Source organism: Neomonachus schauinslandi, chromosome 12, assembly GCF_002201575.2.
Source record: "Neomonachus schauinslandi chromosome 12, ASM220157v2, whole genome shotgun sequence".
Taxonomy (NCBI): Eukaryota; Metazoa; Chordata; class Mammalia; order Carnivora; family Phocidae; genus Neomonachus; species Neomonachus schauinslandi.
In genome coordinates, this window is record NC_058414.1 from 33,600,808 (window position 1) to 33,620,390 (window position 19,583).

The 19,583-nt window shown below is 40.5% G+C and overlaps 1 protein-coding gene across 1 annotated transcript in view; it reads left to right on the plus strand.

Annotated features, from left to right (window-relative positions):
- The first annotated feature begins 7,328 nt into the window (after positions 1-7,328).
- The window catches only part of CDK14 (cyclin dependent kinase 14), a 546,170-nt gene continuing 533,915 nt past the window's right edge, over positions 7,329-19,583 (plus strand). Inside the window, exons 1-2 of the mRNA XM_021689620.1 lie at positions 7,329-7,419; positions 14,502-14,533. Of these exons, the coding sequence (XP_021545295.1) occupies positions 7,329-7,419; positions 14,502-14,533 (123 nt within the window). The remainder of the gene's footprint in view (positions 7,420-14,501; positions 14,534-19,583) is intronic.

The window sequence follows — 19,583 nt, forward strand, 5'->3', positions numbered from 1 at the left end:
AGGATAATTGTCTATCTCTTATTTACAGCTGAGAAAGCAGAGGATTGGTGATGTTGTAGAGGTCATTACAGAAGGTTCTGGAACTGAGAGTATCTTCTGGCTCCTAACCCTGTTTTCTTTTTTACCATTTGAAACACACCTAGGATGTTACCTCTCCAATCTTACTGTCTTTTATGCTCCGTGAATATTTCTACCCGGTCTTCTCTATCTGATTTTCATCAAATAACTACCATCATGTTCTTACTTAAGGGACTAACTCAATGATTCTTACTTGATGGGGGTTGTACAGGAATCATCTTGGAGGTCTTTTCAATCTGGATGTGCCCCTTCCTCGTCCTGCCTCTCCAGTCCCTGCCTAGGATGTTCTAGAATGATCCTTTGAAAATGCTTCCCTAGTGCTACAGACTGAATGTTTGTGTCCCCCCAAAATTCATATGTTGAAACTTAATCCCCGATATGATGGTATTTGGAGGATCTTTGGGAGATGATTAGGTTATGAGGGTGAAGCTCTCGTGAATGAGATTAGTGCCCTTATAAAAGATGTCCCAGGGAGCTCCCTCACCCCTTCTGAAATGTGAGAACACAATGAGAAGTTGACAGTCTCCAACCTGGAAGAGAGTTCTCACCTGAAGTCAACCATGCTGGCTTCCTGACCTCAGACTTTCAGCCTCCAGAATTGTGGGAAATAAATTTCTGTTGTTTAAAAGCCACCCAGTCTATGGTATTCCATTTATAGCAGCCCAAACGGACTAAGACACCAAGTGATTTTATTTTTTTAAAGATTTTATTTATTTATTTGACAGAGAGAGAGAGAGAGAGCACAAGCAGAGAGTAGTGGCCAAGGGAGAGAGGGAAGCAGGCTCCCCACCGAGCAGGGAACGCAATGCAGGGCTCAATCCCAGGACTCCGAGATCATGACCTGAGCTGAAGGCAGACGCTTAATTGACTGAGCCACCCAGGCACCCCAGACACCAAATAATCTTGATATGACTCATCCTCATAGGTGGGGAATATTTTATTAAATATTGGTTATGACCAAATTGCATTTTATTAATCCATTACCCTGACACACGCTGTAATGGCTCAACAAGTGATAGTTTCAGAACGTTTAGTTCATTTACAAACACCAGTTAGAGTAGAAAGGAGCCTCTTTTTCAAAGTCGGTTGTATTATCTTTCAATACCATACTTTTAATATTTCCCTTATGGTAGGAAAAAGCAAAATACAGCACTGGGATTTAGGAGCTTTGATCCATCCATTAACCTGCTTGAGTTTGGCTGGTTTTTTGAACTCTCTCTGCTTCAGAATAGTTCCTTCTATACAATAAGGACAATCCTAATTATACCCAAAGTATAGCAAAAGAAAAAGAAAATGTCCTATAGCATGCTACAAAAATGTTTTATAAAAGAAAAGTTTTTGGTAACCAAACTGTGTCTCAATCTAAAACTGGATGCTGTGTGATGATCTTGGGGATGGTCTCTTGGCATCTCTTGGCCCATTTCCTTGTGTAACATAATGATAATGATAATGTCTTTTAGAGTAGTATAGGTTAAAATGAGATCATCAATTTATAGCCCATTATAAAACCATAAGTATTTTAATTACATTTAAAAATAATAAGTAGTGAGTTTAGCTAGCGAATATGATATGTCTGATGATACCATCAATATAATTATCCTATGGACACTTTTTCTGGCTTATAAGCCCTTGATTAGAATAGGCATGTGAGGGTCACCTGGGTGGCTCAGTTGGTTAAGCCTCTGCCTTCTGCTCAAGTCATGATCCCAGGGTCCCAGGATTGAGCCCTGCACCGGGCTCCCTGCCCAGTGGGGAGTTTGCTTCTCTCTGCCCCTCTGCCCCTCTCCCACTGCCCCTCTCCCACTCGCGCTCTCTCTCTCTCAAGTAAATAAATAAAATCTTAAAAAAAAAAAAGGCGTGTGAATGCAGATGAACTGTCAAGGGCCTTGGAAAGAAAGATTAGGATGTTTTTGATAGAAGAGCTGCGTTTCTGAACTTAATTGCCCCTAATAGTACTTGTCTAGACTGATGAAAAGGCATAAGGTTTTGATTCCCTAAAGCATTAGCTTCTGACCACTTTCACATCCATATCTAGAGTTCAGTTACAGGACTGATCCCTGAAATTTAATTCTGGTGGATGTGGAACATGGTGCATTGAAATGGATGACAGTCATAAATGGGGACCCTTTCTTAATGACACATCTATATCACACACACAAATAACACCAAAGGGCCTAATTAAGTGACTTGTATCTTCGTTAGAAATGGTGGTTGGTATTTTCTTATATGGACTTCCATTGTATAAATTATATAATAATGGAAAGCAGAAATGAGGTAACATTAACATTTATTTAAGCATGGTTTTAATAGGACAGGGCAATTTACCAGTATTTCGATGCATGCTTTGACCCTGGTAGTTAATTTTCTTCAAAATTGTTCTGAGCTAATTTATACTTGACATCATTTGGATGTTTTGGCAGCTTCTCTGTTCTTATTATAGCCATTTGCAAGTAGATCAATTACGTAGGTCCCTAGGTCTCTTGAATATATGATGAACAAATATAGAATTACCTATAAAACAATCAGACAAATACAGGTTTTATTTCTGCACAAGCTTAGAGGTTTGTGGCAACAGTGAGTGATTCTGTAAATGTGAAAAGGATTGAAATTAGGAGTCACTAGGCAATGGATGGCTGATAGAACAGGGTGAGGGAAAGTTGGGGGCCTCCATTTATATGAGTGTGAATACCCTGGTTTCTGCAAACTTCCATTTTCCTCCCCCTTTTTATTTTAATTTGCTCTATGTCAAAAAAACAAAAACAAAAAACAGGAACCCCTAAGGCCAGACATTATCCAACAATTGGAACACAAAAGTTGGTGACAAGAGTTTCCGATTCCATGTACTAGTTTCACTGATGACTCACTGGGAACTTGGTATAAGTCACCTAGCCTTGAGCTCCTTCAGTTCCTGCTGGATGTGTTCAAAAAAGGAGGATAATATTTGATCCTAAAAAATAATTAACTAGAGTGACTGTTTATATTTTCTAACAGGATATTTAATTATGTAAATTTTTGCCACTTTAATAATTATAACCTGCTTGTATGTCTTAATATTTACCCTTTGGCTAAATTCTAAACTTTTACATTAATAAACATATCTTTTCTCTCTTTAACTTCACTTTCTAACTCTATGCCCCACGTACTTGGCATCCTTGTTTCGTGGATTTTTTTTTTACTGAAAATATCTTTTCATACTGTTTCAGATTGGTAAATCTGTTTCTGCTTTTGCTGGATTCTGGATTCTAATCAAATCCTCTATATTTCATCTTATTTGGATTAGGATTCATTACCTTAAAATTTACTGCCTGCGTATTAGCCTGCTATTTTTCTTATATGGACAAGATCCATTTATAATAAAAACATAATTTATGTATAACTGAACTAGAAATAATGTATCCCATTTCACATAATTTTTGTTGATGGTCTTCGTCTGTCTTATTTGCATGTTAATTACTCCTCATTAATATATCTACCTTGTATATAAGCTGGGAGAGGAAAAATTTCACCATTCAACTTAAAATCAGAATCTTGCAGCTATGAATGCCCTTAGAGGTCATCTAGTTCAAGCCCCTCATTTTATAGATAAGAAAGTGTGTAAGTCACTTACTTATCTAAGGCCACACAACACTTAAGAGTTGGATCTCCAGCCACTGTTGCTACTCCTCAATGTCTAATTAATACATACGCATGCTTTAAATGATGAGTTTGATTAAGGTCAACCCATGCTGGGTTCAGCCTCTAGGTAAGCTTATCTGTTTGTATTCAGATTCTGCACCTTTAATTCAGGCCAGCCAAAACAATAACCTTGTGAACCAGAAGTTCAGATGGAGAATTGGCACAGATCCATCCTCCCACTGAAAATACATATGCCACATAGATGCTGGATAGTCATCTTTGTTTCTGAGGACAACACATCACTTCTCAGTGGCAGCAGTATATTCCACATTCATTTGACATTTAATTTATATCCACTATGAAATAGACATTGCACTTTTTGTATCTAAGGTCCCTGCCCTCAGTGAACCTACAATCTAGGATGAAGACAGGTGAAACAAATAACTGTGTCAAGAGTTGAATCCTCTAAGTGTTCACATTTTAAAAGCATCCAGTTAAAAATTTCCTTCTTTGTGTCACGGTTTCTTGCAAAACTAACCATTTTAATATATAACCAACAAAGGAAGTTGTTAAGCATATAATGGAAAGTCGGTTATTCATATTTGACAAGGTTTATTTGGTCCATTACTGTCTCTCCTGTTAGGTATACTATTGTGGTTAGGTGAAGCTTGTTGGAGGTGGGAAAGCTGAAGTTTTGGAGTGGGGTAGATAAAAATGAAGTAAATATTATTTTTATGTTTTAAATTAGTATTTTTATTAGTATTTATAAGTAATGTGTTCTTTGGGTAAAACATTCAAATTATACTTAAAGGTATAAAGGGCAAAGGGAACATTCTATTCTGGTATGCACACTTAACAGTTCTTTGTTCTTTTTAAATTTTTATTTATTTATTTGAGAGAGAGAGAGAGAGAGACCTTGCGCAAGTGGGGGAAGGGGCAGAGGGAGAGGGAGAGATAGAGAATCTCAAGGGGATTTTGTGCTGAGTGCAGAGCCCTATGCAAGGCTCTGTCCCATGACCCTGACATCATGGCCAGAGCTGAAATCAAGAATCAGACGCTTAAGCCTGAGCCACCCAGGCACCCCTTTGTTCTTTTTGAAGAGAAATTTTCTATGCACATAGAAACATATTTCCTCCCACAAATGTATTAATGATTAATATGCTTTTTATTCACTTACCCTAGATATATTTATCCATCAATACATACTGATTTATCTCATTTAAAAAATGTTTACCTACTGTACCTTTGTATGGATATACCATGATTTACTCAGGCAGAAGTTGACCTTTTAAAAAGTTGGAAATATTAAATACTGGGGAGGTGAAATGGAGAATCTGTATCTGTATGTGTATTTACCTATCTGATATAGTCACTGTCAGAGTGACTAGGATAGCCACAGACATATAGTAGTCAAAGTTTATTTTTGAATTTTTTTTAAAGCTTTTATTTATTTGACAGGGAGAGAGAGCACAAGCAGGGGAAGAGGCAGGCAGAGGGCGAGGGAGAAGCAGGCTCCACGCTGAGCAGAGAGCGGGATGGACCTGGGGCTCCCTTCCAAGACCCTGGGATCATGACCTGAGCCGAAAGCAGATACTTAACCGACTGAGCCACCCAGGCGCCCCGCAGTCAAAGTTTATTAAATTAGTAACTATTTTATGTTTGTTGACTGGTAGATAGAACCCATCAGTATGTTGATTGGTTGCTTTTTGTCTTTTCATTCATAGCTGCTGATAACTTTCTCCCTAACTAACCCGAGGAAGTGGTAAAAGTCAAACTTTTTCCTGAGGACATACTTGGTGCTGTCTGTAATATCTAAATATGGTCACTAGGACCCAACATCCTTGCATTTTAACTCATACGGACTTTCTTGATGAATGCCCCACTCTCCTTGGCTCCCCACTTGGCTTGACTTCCTGTCTTTTATCAGGAGCAATCTATCAAAGACCCTATAATGTGCTCATTACAGAGCAGAACAAATCGAAGTGTTCTACCTCACAATTTAAGGAAGGCAGGGGGCTAGTTTTTGTTTTAAGATAAAAATCTTTCAACAAAATACAAACTCCCCAAAACTTCCTTTAAACCAAACAGCATTGTCACACGCTCACAAGCTCTTATTACTTACACAGCCAGATGACTCAAGATTACTAAATTTCTATTCATAAGGAGTTTGCTGGCCCCAAATCAACATTCAGGCCCTCCCCCATCTTCCTTCTCTCTCCCCTGGGAGACTGACGTTTGGAGCGCTCGCTGCACCACATTTTAAGAGAATGAAGACGATGTGTGTTTGCTGCCCGAACTGTTTGTTCTGGGATTTTATAAAGCCTCCTCCAACCCCCTCCTTTTTAATTTTTTTTTTGGGGGGGGGGCGGGGAGAGGAGGTCAGAATCTTTTTGGCCTCCAAGTCTTCCAGTTTGGAAATATATTCTAAAACTGGTAGAGACGAAGGACTTCTGTTTGCTATTTACTATGGAACTGGGTGTTCCTATCAGAAATTAGCTACATCTACATTCCCATCAGTCACTCAGAGTGACACATGGGTGACGGAAACAGCATAGCCCTGCCTTGGGGGGTTACAGTTGACGCTTCTACCTCTGCACTTGACTCCCCTAAAAAACGGGCCCACCTTTCCCTTTGGATCTTTCACTTCACAGTCTTTCTGGCAAAACTGGCGGTAAAAAAAGTCATCGTCAAACCTGAGTGGTCCCCCAGGCCTTTCCATTCCCCGGACTCACAGGCAGTCGTGGCGGCCACCCCCTCGCCCCCCAACTCCTCGCTCTTTTCACACGCGTTCGTGGCAAGGAGAAAACCACTCAGATAAATGACCGAGATCCAGAGCCTTCCCTTTGGGTGGCCTCCCCACAGCGTGAGACGGAGTCCCCGTCGCGGCCCGTTCCCAGCCCTGCCTGTTCGAGGCCCTCCGTCGGCCCCCACCGTGGAGCGCGCGGCCGGGGCGGGGCGGGACGGGCCGGGAGAGGCGCGCGGGGGCGGCCGGGAGGGGGCGCCGCGGGGGCGCGAGCCCGGCTGACAGGCCCGAAGACGACGCGACTCCGAGCCCGGGAGCCGAGGTCCCGCTGGGGTCCCGCGCCCGGGGTCCTTTGCCCAGGGAAGGCGGGGCGGAGGCGGCGGGAGGGGCGGTGAGGGCGGGGCGGGTGGCGGTTCCGCGCCGCGGCTCTTTCTCCCGAATACCCGAAACTCGGGGCTGAGAACTTCTCCCCGCCTGTGCCCCGTGCACTCGGCGACCCCCAGCTCCCGCACCTCGTTCCCAGCCCGCCCCGCCCCGCCCGCGCCGCCCCCACTGCCGGCCGCCCGCCGCGCCGCTCTCGGTTACAAAGGAGGGAAAATGAGCCGGGCGGCGGCGCGGCACGGGGCTACCGCGGCGGCGGCGATGGCGGCCGCCCCCGGCACCACGTAGAACGCCCCCGCCCGCCCAGCCGCGGCCCAGGCCCGAGCGGAGCCTGCAGCTCGCCACTCGCCTCCCGAGCCCAGCGCGTCGCCTCCTGGCCGGAGGAGGAGGAGGTGGTGGAAGAGGAGGAGGAGGAGGAGGAGGCGCCGCCTTCTTGCCGCGCGCCCTCGCCGTTGTCTGCGCTCCGCTCTGGACCAGTTTGGGGAAGTTGCCGGAGCCCAGTGTCGCCCACATGTGCGACCTCATTGAGCCGCAGCCGGCCGAGAAGATCGGCAAGATGAAGAAGTTGCGGAGAACTTTGTCGGAGAGTTTCAGCCGCATTGGTGAGTGGCGCGCTGCCCCGGGCACCCGGCCGGTCGCCCCCGTCGTCTGCTCCTCCTCCCCGCGCTTCTGGCACCACCAATGCAGCGGCCACCCGGGGCTGGCGTGGGGTGCGCTGCGAGCGGACGGTGGACCGAACAGTGCCCGGACCTGGGGGGAGGGCGACAATGGAAAGGAGAGACACCCCTCTCCCTCAGGATCTGGGGGTTCGTTTGTGGATGATCTTAAGCCTACAGTTTGGGTTCCGTCTCCTCGCCACTAGCGCTCGGGCTTTCGCGCTCGCGGTGGACAGGCGATGGGACGCCCCGGGGCCCGCTGCGCAACCGGCTGCACGGCCGCCTGGGTCACTTGTTATTTTTATTTATTTATTTATTTATTGCGCGCAGGCTTTGCTCTGGGGTGTTTAGTAAATAATTTAGCTTTGGAAATTGGTGAGACGTTGAGTTGTGCTTGGTATTGTTTAAGACATCCAACCTAAAGGGAACTGGGACAGATACCTTGGGACCTTTTGTTCGGTACTTCGGGTCCTCGAAAGCGAGATTTGGCTGTTCCGTCCCGAGCTCTCTGAATCTTTCCATTGCGGCAAATAAATGCGCGCTGTGAACTTATCTGAACATTTAGGAATGAGTCTCCCGAACTTCTCACATTTACTAGAGCTCCGGAACTATTGTCTTTAAACCAGCCAACCAACCAACTGATGTACAAATAAAAACTGACTGAGAAATGTTTAGGACATTTAAGAATAAATCCATGTCACAGACTATAACAGGGTGACAACAGTATTGTGTGGAATGGGTTTGTTAGCTTTTTAGGGTTGGCCATAGAAAGCCCCTTTTAACCTTAAGACGGTAGCTGCTTCCTCTAACATAACTTTCATTTATGTAGGTAACTGTTTTCAGCAAGAGAATCATACAAACACTAAAAATAACCCCTCAGATTCCCTAAGAAGCCTTCTAGCCTTTGTTTCACTTGTTTAACATGTCATCCATGTTAATGAACGTGTTAATGGAAATTAAGCATAAGGTACTTAATTCCTTAAAATAAACCCCTGGGGTGCATATGAGTGTTGTAGTCATCCTTCCATCCCTTCCTTTAAAAATCATTTTATAAGTGCACTCTAAAATATGCAAACTTTGTTCAAGCAAGAGAAAATATGGATCAAAATTTAGCCTGGTTTTCTCTGTTGTCTTTAACTTAAAATTTCCTATTGGTATACAAAATCTCTCCCAAAATGGCTGTAAAGTTATGGTGTGAAACCAATATTTAATCCTGGTTTTACTTATTACATGTATCGGATATTTGCAGTTTCACTTTTACTTAGGGATGCATATGAAGAGTTCCTACATGCAAATGAAGATTGAAGCCAAGAAGAATGTGAGAGAGCAAGGTGTTGAGTTGGTGTGCATTTTTAAGGAGAGTGTTCTGCCCGGGACCCAAACCATCACAGAGGCGGGTTCTGGAGTCCATTAAGCCCTGTTCTAAAACACATTAACTGTATATTTACTAATGCTAATGACTCTGTTGGAGCCCTTCCAGTTTTGTGTTAAATAATTCATTGCAGTTGAATCTCAGTAAGAAACCAAGGACATTAATACAAAAATTCCTTATGTTTAAGCAATTTCAAGATTTTGATCTCCAATCAGTAAAATTTGGATTAACTACAGTGCTGGCAAGTGTGGGGTATTACAGTTAATTGGATTTTCTAGTTTACTGAGAGTTTGTGATGTGAAACTCCTTTTGATTCCAACACTTCTTAAAATATGTTCTAAGATATAGTAGATTTTACTTCCTCCCTTTCAGAAACAGTACAGTGCAGTGAACATAACTGATTATTTCTTGTATTGATGGAGGGTCATGATTCTGAATAGTAACTCTCATTCTGGAATACTGTAAAAGGAGATAAAGAGGTTTACGTGGTTATGCTTGTATATAGGAAACCCAAGACATGCATTGGAAATGGGATTACAGAAAAATGCATCTTTGTTATCTATGTATTTTCTTAATGTTTTATTAGCAAAATTACAAAGCAATAAAATCAATTTGATTATGTAAAGATTTTAAGGTGCTTGAGGCTATGGAATGGAGTTTTTACTATGGAATTATATAGTGCATAGATTCAGGATGTGGGCTGTGTGTGTCAGACCACTGGGATTTCCCATCTTGCCACTTGTAGCTATGTGACCTTGGACAGGTCCCTCCACTTCTGAGCTTCAGTTTTTCATGTACAACTCAGTTTTGTTATTGGCATTTAGTGAAATAACGCATATGATGTCCTGTATGGTACATAGTGCAGACTCAATAAATATTCATAATATGTTATTATCGTTATTGGTGATTACATCATATTGACATAATTGATCTTCTAGTGGGAAGCAAGAGAAGTGAGGGGAAGAAGTGGCTACTGACTTCACAGTATAAAAACAGGATGAGTTTTGGAGTTAGTCTGGTCTGGGTTTGAACCCTGTTTTCCCAGCTTGCTGTGTGCCTTGGGCAACTAGCAGAATACCCCTAAACTCCAGAGTCCACAGGTATAAATTTTCTCAAGGTTGTTGTGAAGATTAAATCAGGTAGGACACATAAAATATCTAGTGCAGTATCTGTTACATGTGAAGAACAGTACTGGGGGCTGATATTCTTCCTTCCCATTTCTCTGTTTATTCCCCATCTTCCTCCTGTCTTCATTGGTACTTCACGAGGAGATCAAAGAGCGAATGGTTTATTCTTGTTGAATAATACAACATCTCAACATTTTCATTCCCTTTAACCAATCTACAATGGCTTTTGAAATAAACATACGGACTTAATTTTGCTTTTTTAGGATGATTCAAAAGTGTAGCTTGTTATATGGCAAAATATATAGTATCGTTGTTTAGCCATGAGAAATTAACCATTGATAGAAAATGAGGACAACGTTTGAAAGTATGTGATATTCAGTGTTTATTATTAACGGTTTTGACTATATAAAAGTGGTAATGCTAATGTTTAATTTATTCACACTTGAGTGATCATGTCAACTTTGTCACTACCCATCCCAAATACAGCTAATCTGAAATTACTATGTTATATAAGGTCTAGTAAAACACATTTGCTTTCAAGCCATAGCACTCTAATTTATGACATCTGCCAGAGAGTGACTATAACACAGTTACAGTTCTTTTATAAGATGGGTGTAATTGAATTTCAAAGGCAGTCACTGATTTCAGTGGTGAGTATTTATCGTTTTCTGCTAAATAGTGTCAGTGTGTTCACTTATTTAGGAACTACTGTAGTTGTCTTTTTTTTTGTTTTTGTTTTTTGTTGTTTGTTTTGTTGTTTGTTTTTTTTTTTTTGGTTAGCATAAAAAACGACAAATGGGAACTTAGTTGTTAAAAAGGTTATATTAGGGGCTCCTGGGTGGCTCAGTCGTTGGGTGTCTGCCTTCAGCTCAGGTCATGATCCCAGGGTCCTGGGATCGAGCCCTGCATCGGGCTCCCCGCTCCGCGGGAAGCCTGCTTCTCCCCCTCCCACTCTCCCTGCTTGTGTTCCCTCTCTCGCTGTGTCTCTCTCTGTCAAATAAACAAAATCTTTAAAAAAAATAAAAAAAAAATAAAAAGGTTATATTAAAATCCTTTTCCTCTTTCCTTTCCTTCTTTCTTTTAATTTTTAAATGATAGCCTAGGAGGAGGAAGGATTTCTGTAATATCTGGCGTAAGAATAAGGTCAAACTGGCATTTCTTCATATTCATTTGAGTGCATTTCTTCACACTTATTTGGATTAACTTGTAGAGAAAGGAAGTTTGTACTCTGTGATATTGGAGATGAACCCCATGTGTACCATTCCTTTAAAAGATGTAGTTTGTGAGAGGACTGAATGAAAAGAAGAGGCTATGGTTACATTGAATTTTGGGGTTTGTTACCTTGTGCTGTAAGTGTGTAATGTAGGGTCCAGCTGTCATGTGATAAGTCCATTCTTAAGGGTAAAGGTTCAGGCACAGAATTTAAATATAGTACCAATGTTCTCTCCCCATGTAGTTTCAGAAGATTTTAATTTGCCAACTGTGAAATGGAATTTATATCTATGATCCTTTCATAAGAGAAAATAGTGTATGGTTTTCATATACCAAAACTTTAGTGTGTCTCAAAATATAAGAGGCTATTGTTTTGCCATTGAGGTAGAACTCATTAATTTAACAAATAATTATTGAGTACGTCATATGTGCTAGATACTGTGCTGACATTGAGATTCAGCGGCCACTGTTACCAGTCCTCAAGGACTTTAAGAGGATACAGGCCAATGAATGGGCATTGACAATATAGAGTGACAGATTTTACCAGGAAGATTAACATAATTTGCTGTTGGAGAACATACGAAGGACACCACTTTAGTCTTGGTGGGATCATGGAAAGCTTTCTGGAGGAAGCAGTGTCTAAGTAGAGGACTAAATAGGATATCTGAATATCTTAAATGATTTAATATATACCACCTTGTTAACCCATAAAAATGTAATATGCTCGCAATTCCAAGATATCTTCGGAGACAATTGTGAGTTTACATTTACATGAATGATTAATGACAATCAGGGAATGTAATCAATAATGAGATGTTGTGTGCTTGTTTAGGTCAGAGTTTATTCATCAATGACCTGATAAATATTTGGCAGAGACATCTTTAATTGGCCTTTGTTGTTACTGTTAACTGCTGTTCAGGGCAAGGATTCAATATTTATAAGTAACTGTATAAAGTGTCAGTCTACCAATAAAGGGTTTCAACGAAGCCATAGCTTTTTGGGGGTCTTAAAATGTTCTCCCCTGTGGTATCTTGGGCTTGAGAATAGAATGCGGGGGAGAGAATCTAGCTTCCTGCTACTTATATTTTAGAAAGCACAGCTGCAGTTCCTCTTCTGTTTCTTCCTTCTCTTTCTGTCTTCAGACCCACCTCTTTATCCAGGAGGCAAGAAAGAAAGAGCCCCGTCCAGATGTCAGAGACATTTTAGTTTTTTGCTTTCTCTCAGCTGGAGGGTCTTCATTCTGTTTGCAGTTACCCGAAGGATAGTATCAAGTGTAGTTCCTATTTGATGCTTTGCTTAAGGCAACCCATGGCTAAATTTTGGAACTTTATCATGTCCAAAGTAAATAAACTATAGGAAGTTTGTGCTGTGAATTATAAGTTTGGTGCTTTAGCTTTGCATCTTGCATGACAGCCACATAATTTTTCATTCATCTTTGTTAAATAAGCTAGGTATGAGGCTGTACAGTGATTGACTTTGTATTTGAAATCACTGAGCTAATCATTTCTTATTCCAAAAAAAAACCACTTTTTTTTTTTTTAGATGGGACAACTTGCCTATATTTATGTAGGTCATTAATATTTTATCTAGGAATCACTACTCAAGTGTGTTGATTAGAGGACATGCCTTAGGTTTGAGGGAAGTGAGGGTTGTAGTTTAGTAACATGGTTGGTTGATATTTAAAGAAAGCCTTCCAGATTAGAAGTTTTACATTCTAAGTTAAAATATAGCAATTAAAGATCATCTAGGCTCTTAGCTTTCTCGATAGCTTTCTATCGAAATAGCTTATTTTGGATTTAATGTAAGTTAAAGCCAATTCATGATAAAATGTGTGTAAGTAATTAAATGCAAGATAAGCCATTTCAGACTAGGAGAAAGGGCTGTTTTTTAAATTTTCACTCAGAAGAAGTTGTCTTCCAATAAAGCAAGTAGAGAAATTTATTACAGATCAGTTTCTTAGGCAAAAAAGAGGAGAACTAAGAATTAAACTTTCAAAAACATTTTATCCCCCTCAGTCTGCCCTCATCCACCTTAACTCTCCACAACCTCATCTATAGTAGGAAACAGAAAATACCCTTTTCAAGATTGCTAGACTGTATAGTATAGGCTCTGAAATGATAGCTTCAGGGCGCCTGGGTGGCTCAGTTGGTTAAGCGACTGCCTTCGGCTCAGGTCATGATCCTGGAGTCCCGGGATCGAGTCCCGCATCGGGCTCCCTGCTCGGCAGCGAGCTTGCTTCTTCCTCTGACCCTCCCCCCTCTCATGTGCTCTCTCTCTCTCTCTCATTCTGTCTCAAATAAATAAATAAAATCTTAAAAAAAAAAAAAGAAAGAAATGATAGCTTCAGTTTAAGCACATGACTTCTCTCAGAGCTTAATTGCCAACATAATTTGCTTTCCATTGCTTTTGTCAGAACATAGCTTTCCAAGTAAGAGCGACACAAGTGCTTCTATCCTGACTAGAACTGTCTAGTATAGACCAGTAAACACCTATGCACAATTCTATAAATTGGAAACATTTCTCCAGTTAGTGGTTTCAGCCAAATTAATTCCTTTGTGCATTCTCCTTAATATGAAACATTGTAAGTAATTGTAGGATTTAAGGAACTAGGGTGTTTGCCAACAATGCATGAAATACTTCTCTTTCTCTTCAGAGTAATAAAATTCCAGTTCTGAAGCTGCATATTTAAATAAATTTTAAGTATTTGCTAACTCCTATAAAATATTCTGAATGTATTGTTTCCTTTCGTGATACTTTGTTATAAAATGGATCATGTTGAAATGCTTGAATTATGTCTCTGCAGTGCTTATTTTACATGCTTAGTCTTTTCTCACCGTATTTAAACTTCCCTCGGCATGAAAATCTCATTCAGGGCACTGTGCAGAGGGGGTGTCATCCTGACAATTGGTTTGGGAGGACCACACACTGTGCCCAATGATATATGCTCAAAACCCAGGAGTTGAGGGGGAAATTTCTTTAAGATTACTTTTTGATGCTTTCATACTTTCATTAAAACGTTTTTCTACTAAAGAAGAGATAGGGGAAAGATATGCATACTTCTTTTCCATACTTGGGAGGATCGTCCATTTACATATTTATGAAAGTGTTTCACAAAGATGCATGCTGTGCAATTCTCTGTCTCATTTGCAGCTTTCCTATTTGTATCATAACATTGTTATTCAGGTTGGGGTACAGTTTTACTTTCTGAAATGAAAACACCATACTGCTTTGTTTTCCTTCTGTTTTCTAGAACTTAGATGCTTAGCCTCTTTGAGATGTTTCACAATAACTGTTTCCTTTCCCTTTTTATTTTATAGCTTTGAAGAAAGACGACACCACCTTTGATGAGGTAGGTTAAATTTCTTTATCTAATGTTAGATGTATTTAATTACCGCCAGGTACAGTTAATAGGTGCCAACTTCACACTTAGAAAAAAAAATGCCTTAAAAAAAAAGATGACATCTCTCTAGTTACATTATTTTCAGTTTTAAGTAATCATTCAAAGGAGTTTTGGTAGCAATCAACATAAATATGTCTTTTTAAATGAATAAAGGATACCCGCTGGCCTTTGTATTGCTGCTTTCTTAATGGTGGTGGAGCTGGTGAAGCCCAGTGTGAGGTGGATGCTTAGGGCAAGTCTGGAGTTGTTGGGGAGTTGGGCATCACGGCTCCCTGCAGCCCTCTTCTGACTCTGGGTGTGATGTGATGTTGACGCCACATATTGTCTGTGAGACTCCCAGAGGAGAAGCTGACTTTTCCTGTTCTTGTTTTTCTATTCTTTGTATATCAGATCTGTGTTTATCTACTTGCTACAAAGTAGCAAAAAAAAAGTCTGTTCCAGTAAGGCCCAGGGTTCCTATGTAATTAATAGCATTCTGAATGTGATTTTTAAATTGTATTCTTTCCTGAGTTTTGTGTAGTATCAGTGGGAATCACGAGAGACACAATGTGTTTACAAAATATTCTCAAGAGAGCTATAGAGTGAAGTGTTTCATTGTCACCATCCAAAGCCACAGTTACTGATCTGTGTTATAAACTGGGCCACGTGTGTCTATATATTGGGAGTTTATATGTGAACACAGAGGTATACACACAACGTGCTTATCCTGCAGCCTAATGGAGCCTAGATTAGTTTGGTTGTGGTTGTGATTTTTCAGTTGCAGATTCTATGAAATATGCTACCTGTCGTCCCTCTGTGTAGTGCTTCAGAGAAGTGAGGACATTTGTGCTCAGGGAAAGGCCCCTTGACCATGTGGTTGGCCGGGGTGCAGGGCAGGACCACACAGGGAGAGCCTGCTCCAGATCGGGATTTTGGATGGGGCCAGTGACGTTTGGTTCTCACGGTCTGCTGCTTCGTCGTTTGCACCTGTTCTTTTTTTCCTGGCACCCAACTCTGTGGAGCTATGTGTCCCTGGACTCCAAAGCAACTTCCCCTACCAGGAGTCCTGAAACATCCTGTAAAACTTAGTTATTTTAGACTTGAAGCAGTAGAGGACTATTTTCTTCCTCATCTGTAGTAGGTAATAATGATGTTCACCTCTAAACCTGTATTTCTGGAATGTCTGCAGTGTTACTGAGATGCTTCTAGGAGAGTATTTTCTTCTCAGAAGAAATCAGTGTGAGAATATTGGACACCTTTTCTCTCTTTGTAAAGAAAAGTCTCCCCTCTAATTATGGAGGTAATTTAAGCTTACATAAAAAAGAAAAATAAGGAAAAAGAGAAAGAAAAATCTCCCAATCCTATTATCTAACTACAACCACTGTTGAATGTTCTTGTTTCTTTCTCCTTGTTCAGACACCAAAAAAAAAAAAAAAGCCATATATTGCATCCTGCTTTTTTTCTTATAAAAGCAATAATGTGGTATTTTCCCATGTTTTTACAGAGGACTCCTAATCATTATTAGGGATTTGAAAAACCTCCTGTTTAGTTTAAATGCCATTGTTAATGATTGTATGTTATTTTGTCATGTGGCTGTGAGATTAGCTTTCACAAAAATCTGAGGCTGGAACCTAGATGAAAGTTAAGGATATATCAAGCCAATAACAACCCACCCTCCTTTACCCAGAAACCTCTGCACAAAGGTCTGGATTTTGTCATTTGGGGCAAAATTATCCTTAGCTTTTACAAAGTGTTTTCCTTCCTCTGCACCGCAAGAGATTGCTTAAAAACCTTAAATTAGTAAATTGCAGAATGGTATACCTGGAAGAGATGTTGGAAATCACGTGACCAACTTCATCATTTCACTGATGAAGAAATTGAGGTGCAGAGGGGCCAGGGAATTTCCAGTTAATTATGGGAAGTGCCAGGGTCAGGCACCTAGGAGACAGCAGTAGTAAAGTCATGCCTGGGTGTAAACCCGAACTTGACTACCCTTTCAGGGGCAATTGACTTACTTTTTCCAAACCTTTTATCAATTAGAGATACTTATCTCCCTCCTAAGATTGTTCTGAAGATTAAATAAGCTATGTATGTAAAGGTAACAGGTAGTGATGGGCACATAGTAAGTGTCTCAGTTGCTATTGTCATTGTCTTTGTCGTTATCATCACCATCATCATCATCATCATCATCATCATCTCTTTACCGACGTTCTCACCATAACATCACCTTCTGTATTTGGAAGGGCTACAAGGAGGAAGGAAAGATTTAGTTCAAAATTAAGAATTAGAGTTATAAAGAGAGTTACTTTCGGATACTCCTCTAAAATTCAGCTTTGTAATCCTCGGGTGTCTTGCACGTGGTTAACATTCAATAAATATATCTGTTGAATATGAGTAAATACCTGTTGCTAATAAGGAAAGAGAGTGTTGAGCCAAATGTCAGTGTGGATTCTCCTTTGCCAGTTTCTAGCCATTCAGTTTTCTCGTTTGTAAAACCAGTCAGGTAGATAGATGATCATCCTCAAGTTGCTTTCTATCTTTAAATGTAGGCTGAAATCTTACGAATTTACAATTTTACTAAGATCAGAAAAGAGCACTGCGTCTGTGATTAAATAAACAGAAAATCACCAAGTTGTTCAATGACCGTCTTCAGACTACAGTGTTAGAAGTTTTCTTGAACTCATTTCTTGGTCTTCTTTTCCTCTTGCAGTCTGTTGGAATTCAGGTAAGATTTGACTCTTCAAACGTGGGGGCTGGGTAAGCTTCTTAGATATACATCAAGGTGTGGCAACTCTCTTCTTACTCAGTATTTATGAGGTGGAGAGCTACTTAGCTCGAGGCTAGAGTGTAGTTGCTACTCCCTGATTGCTACAGAGGATTTCTCTAGGGTTTGTGTAAATGTTTGACCTTGAGGAGAGGAGAAAAAGAAATGTGGACGTATTTGAAAGACCTATTTATTCATTCATTCTTAAATAGGCTAAAATACCATGACTGCAAATTTTTATAAGCATCCTGGAATTATATTCAGGAACAGTGTGCTAATGGTTGTTGTAGAGAGAGAATGAGGCACTTTGGAAGTTAAGTATGGAGGGATGTTTACAATAGGCAATTTTGTTGGAGTAGGAAATTTTGTTGAAGCCCATCATATTTGGGGAGAGGATGACCTTTTGGCCTTCATTCATTGTGTATCTGGGCCCTGATTAAAATAGGAAGCATTTTATGCTCTGCGGGTTTAATCTATATATTTGATGTGGATAGACTAACCATTTATAAGGATATCCTGATATCCTTATATAAAGTTGCAGAACTTTCCAAATTCTTTCTCACCTTTTTGTCCCCAGTAGATGTCGTAGGCCATGTCCCCTGAGTGGTCCCATTTTCCCTGTGCCAGTGAACAATACTATACTATGACTTCAAGGAAGGCTTTGAATCTTATTTTTTTATTTAGTGATTTGTTTTAAAATGAGACCTAAAGTACATTGGGGAGGGTATGTGCTATGGTGAGCGCTGTGAATTGTGTAAGACTGATGAATCGCGGACCTGTACTTCTGAAACAAATAATACATTATATATTAAAAAAAAAAAAAAAAGAAGATAGTAGGAAGGGAGAAATGAAGGGGGAGAAATCGGAGGGGGAGACGAACCATGAGAGACTATGGACTCTGAGAAACAAACTGAGGGTTTTAGAGGGGAAGGGGTGGGAGATGGATTAACCCAGTGATGGGTATTAAGGAGGGCACGTATTGCATGGAGCACTGGGTGTTATATGCAAACAATGAATCAAAAACTAATGATGTAATGTATGGTGACTAACGTAATAAAATTAATAAAAAATGAAAATAAAAAAATAAAATGAGACCTGAAGTATAAAAGTTCAGAAAATACAGTTAATCTCTTCCAATGTAAAAGTACTTCACCTAAAACTTTCCAAACTTTGAAAGTAAAAAGTTCTGAGTAAGTATAAACATGTGTATAGAAAGAGTTGGAAATGTCTAAAGCCACAACAATTTATGAATTGTGCTTGTGTGTAAATGAAAAAGGTTAAATTGTGTCGTGTTTGTTCTGCTTCATGCCTTTGTGTTATTTTAGCTCTGATGAATTGCCAGAACAAAGTGTTGACTATGCTTGGCTCTTTAGTGAGACATACAAAAATTCTAGTGATTGAAATAAACCTTTGAAAATACAAAGAGTTTTGTTTGTTTATCATATATAATCCAGATAATTAAGCACTTATTTGTTTGGAAAAAAATGAATGGTCACTTACAAGTTTTCTAATTCTTCTGTGCTCTGGTCAGTTGTTCCTTGTTTGCAAGGTAGAAGGGGCTGCCAACACAGGTTTTGGCATTTTCCAGCTATTTTATTTCTTGTATCCTAAGGAAATGTGCACAGGGCGTCTGAAATGTCTTAACATTTTTACATCTGATCCTTAACTTCCTCAAGTACATTTTTATAGGTTAACTTGCTTCTTCTCTACTTAATATAGTAATTTTGTGCGCTAGATGGGGGTAGTATGCCTTGATCTCTGCTTCTAGTCCAAGCCCTCTTTGTAATTATGTATAAAGATACACTGGAGAGGATAGATTTCCAGTAGTGATTTTTCTGAGAACCCGATTCTCGGAATCAGGTACAAATATGATTTGGGGATACCCCTGGGCATTATGTTCCCTGCACCGTGGGTGGTGGGAGCTGTTGCCGTTTTTTCCAGCACCTAACTGCTGTTACCATCTCAGGCCTCGGAGTCTGTGAGTAACGTATAGATTGTATACAGCCGTCTAGCTTCCGACTTCCCAGACTGCCTCATGGAAAATACGAAATCCCAGGAACAGTCTTTCCCTGTTAGCTTCTTCATGCTTTCTTTTCTTTGCTGGCTCCCTGTTTCCAGATGACTCCTTCTCCACCTGCCCTGTCCCCTTCTTCAGCCTGCAACCCATCCCCCTCCTCTGTTTCCTTCTCTCTTCGTTCATTGTACATCACTCCCCTGCCAGTATCCTCAATGGCCGTATCCCTTTGTACTTTGCTG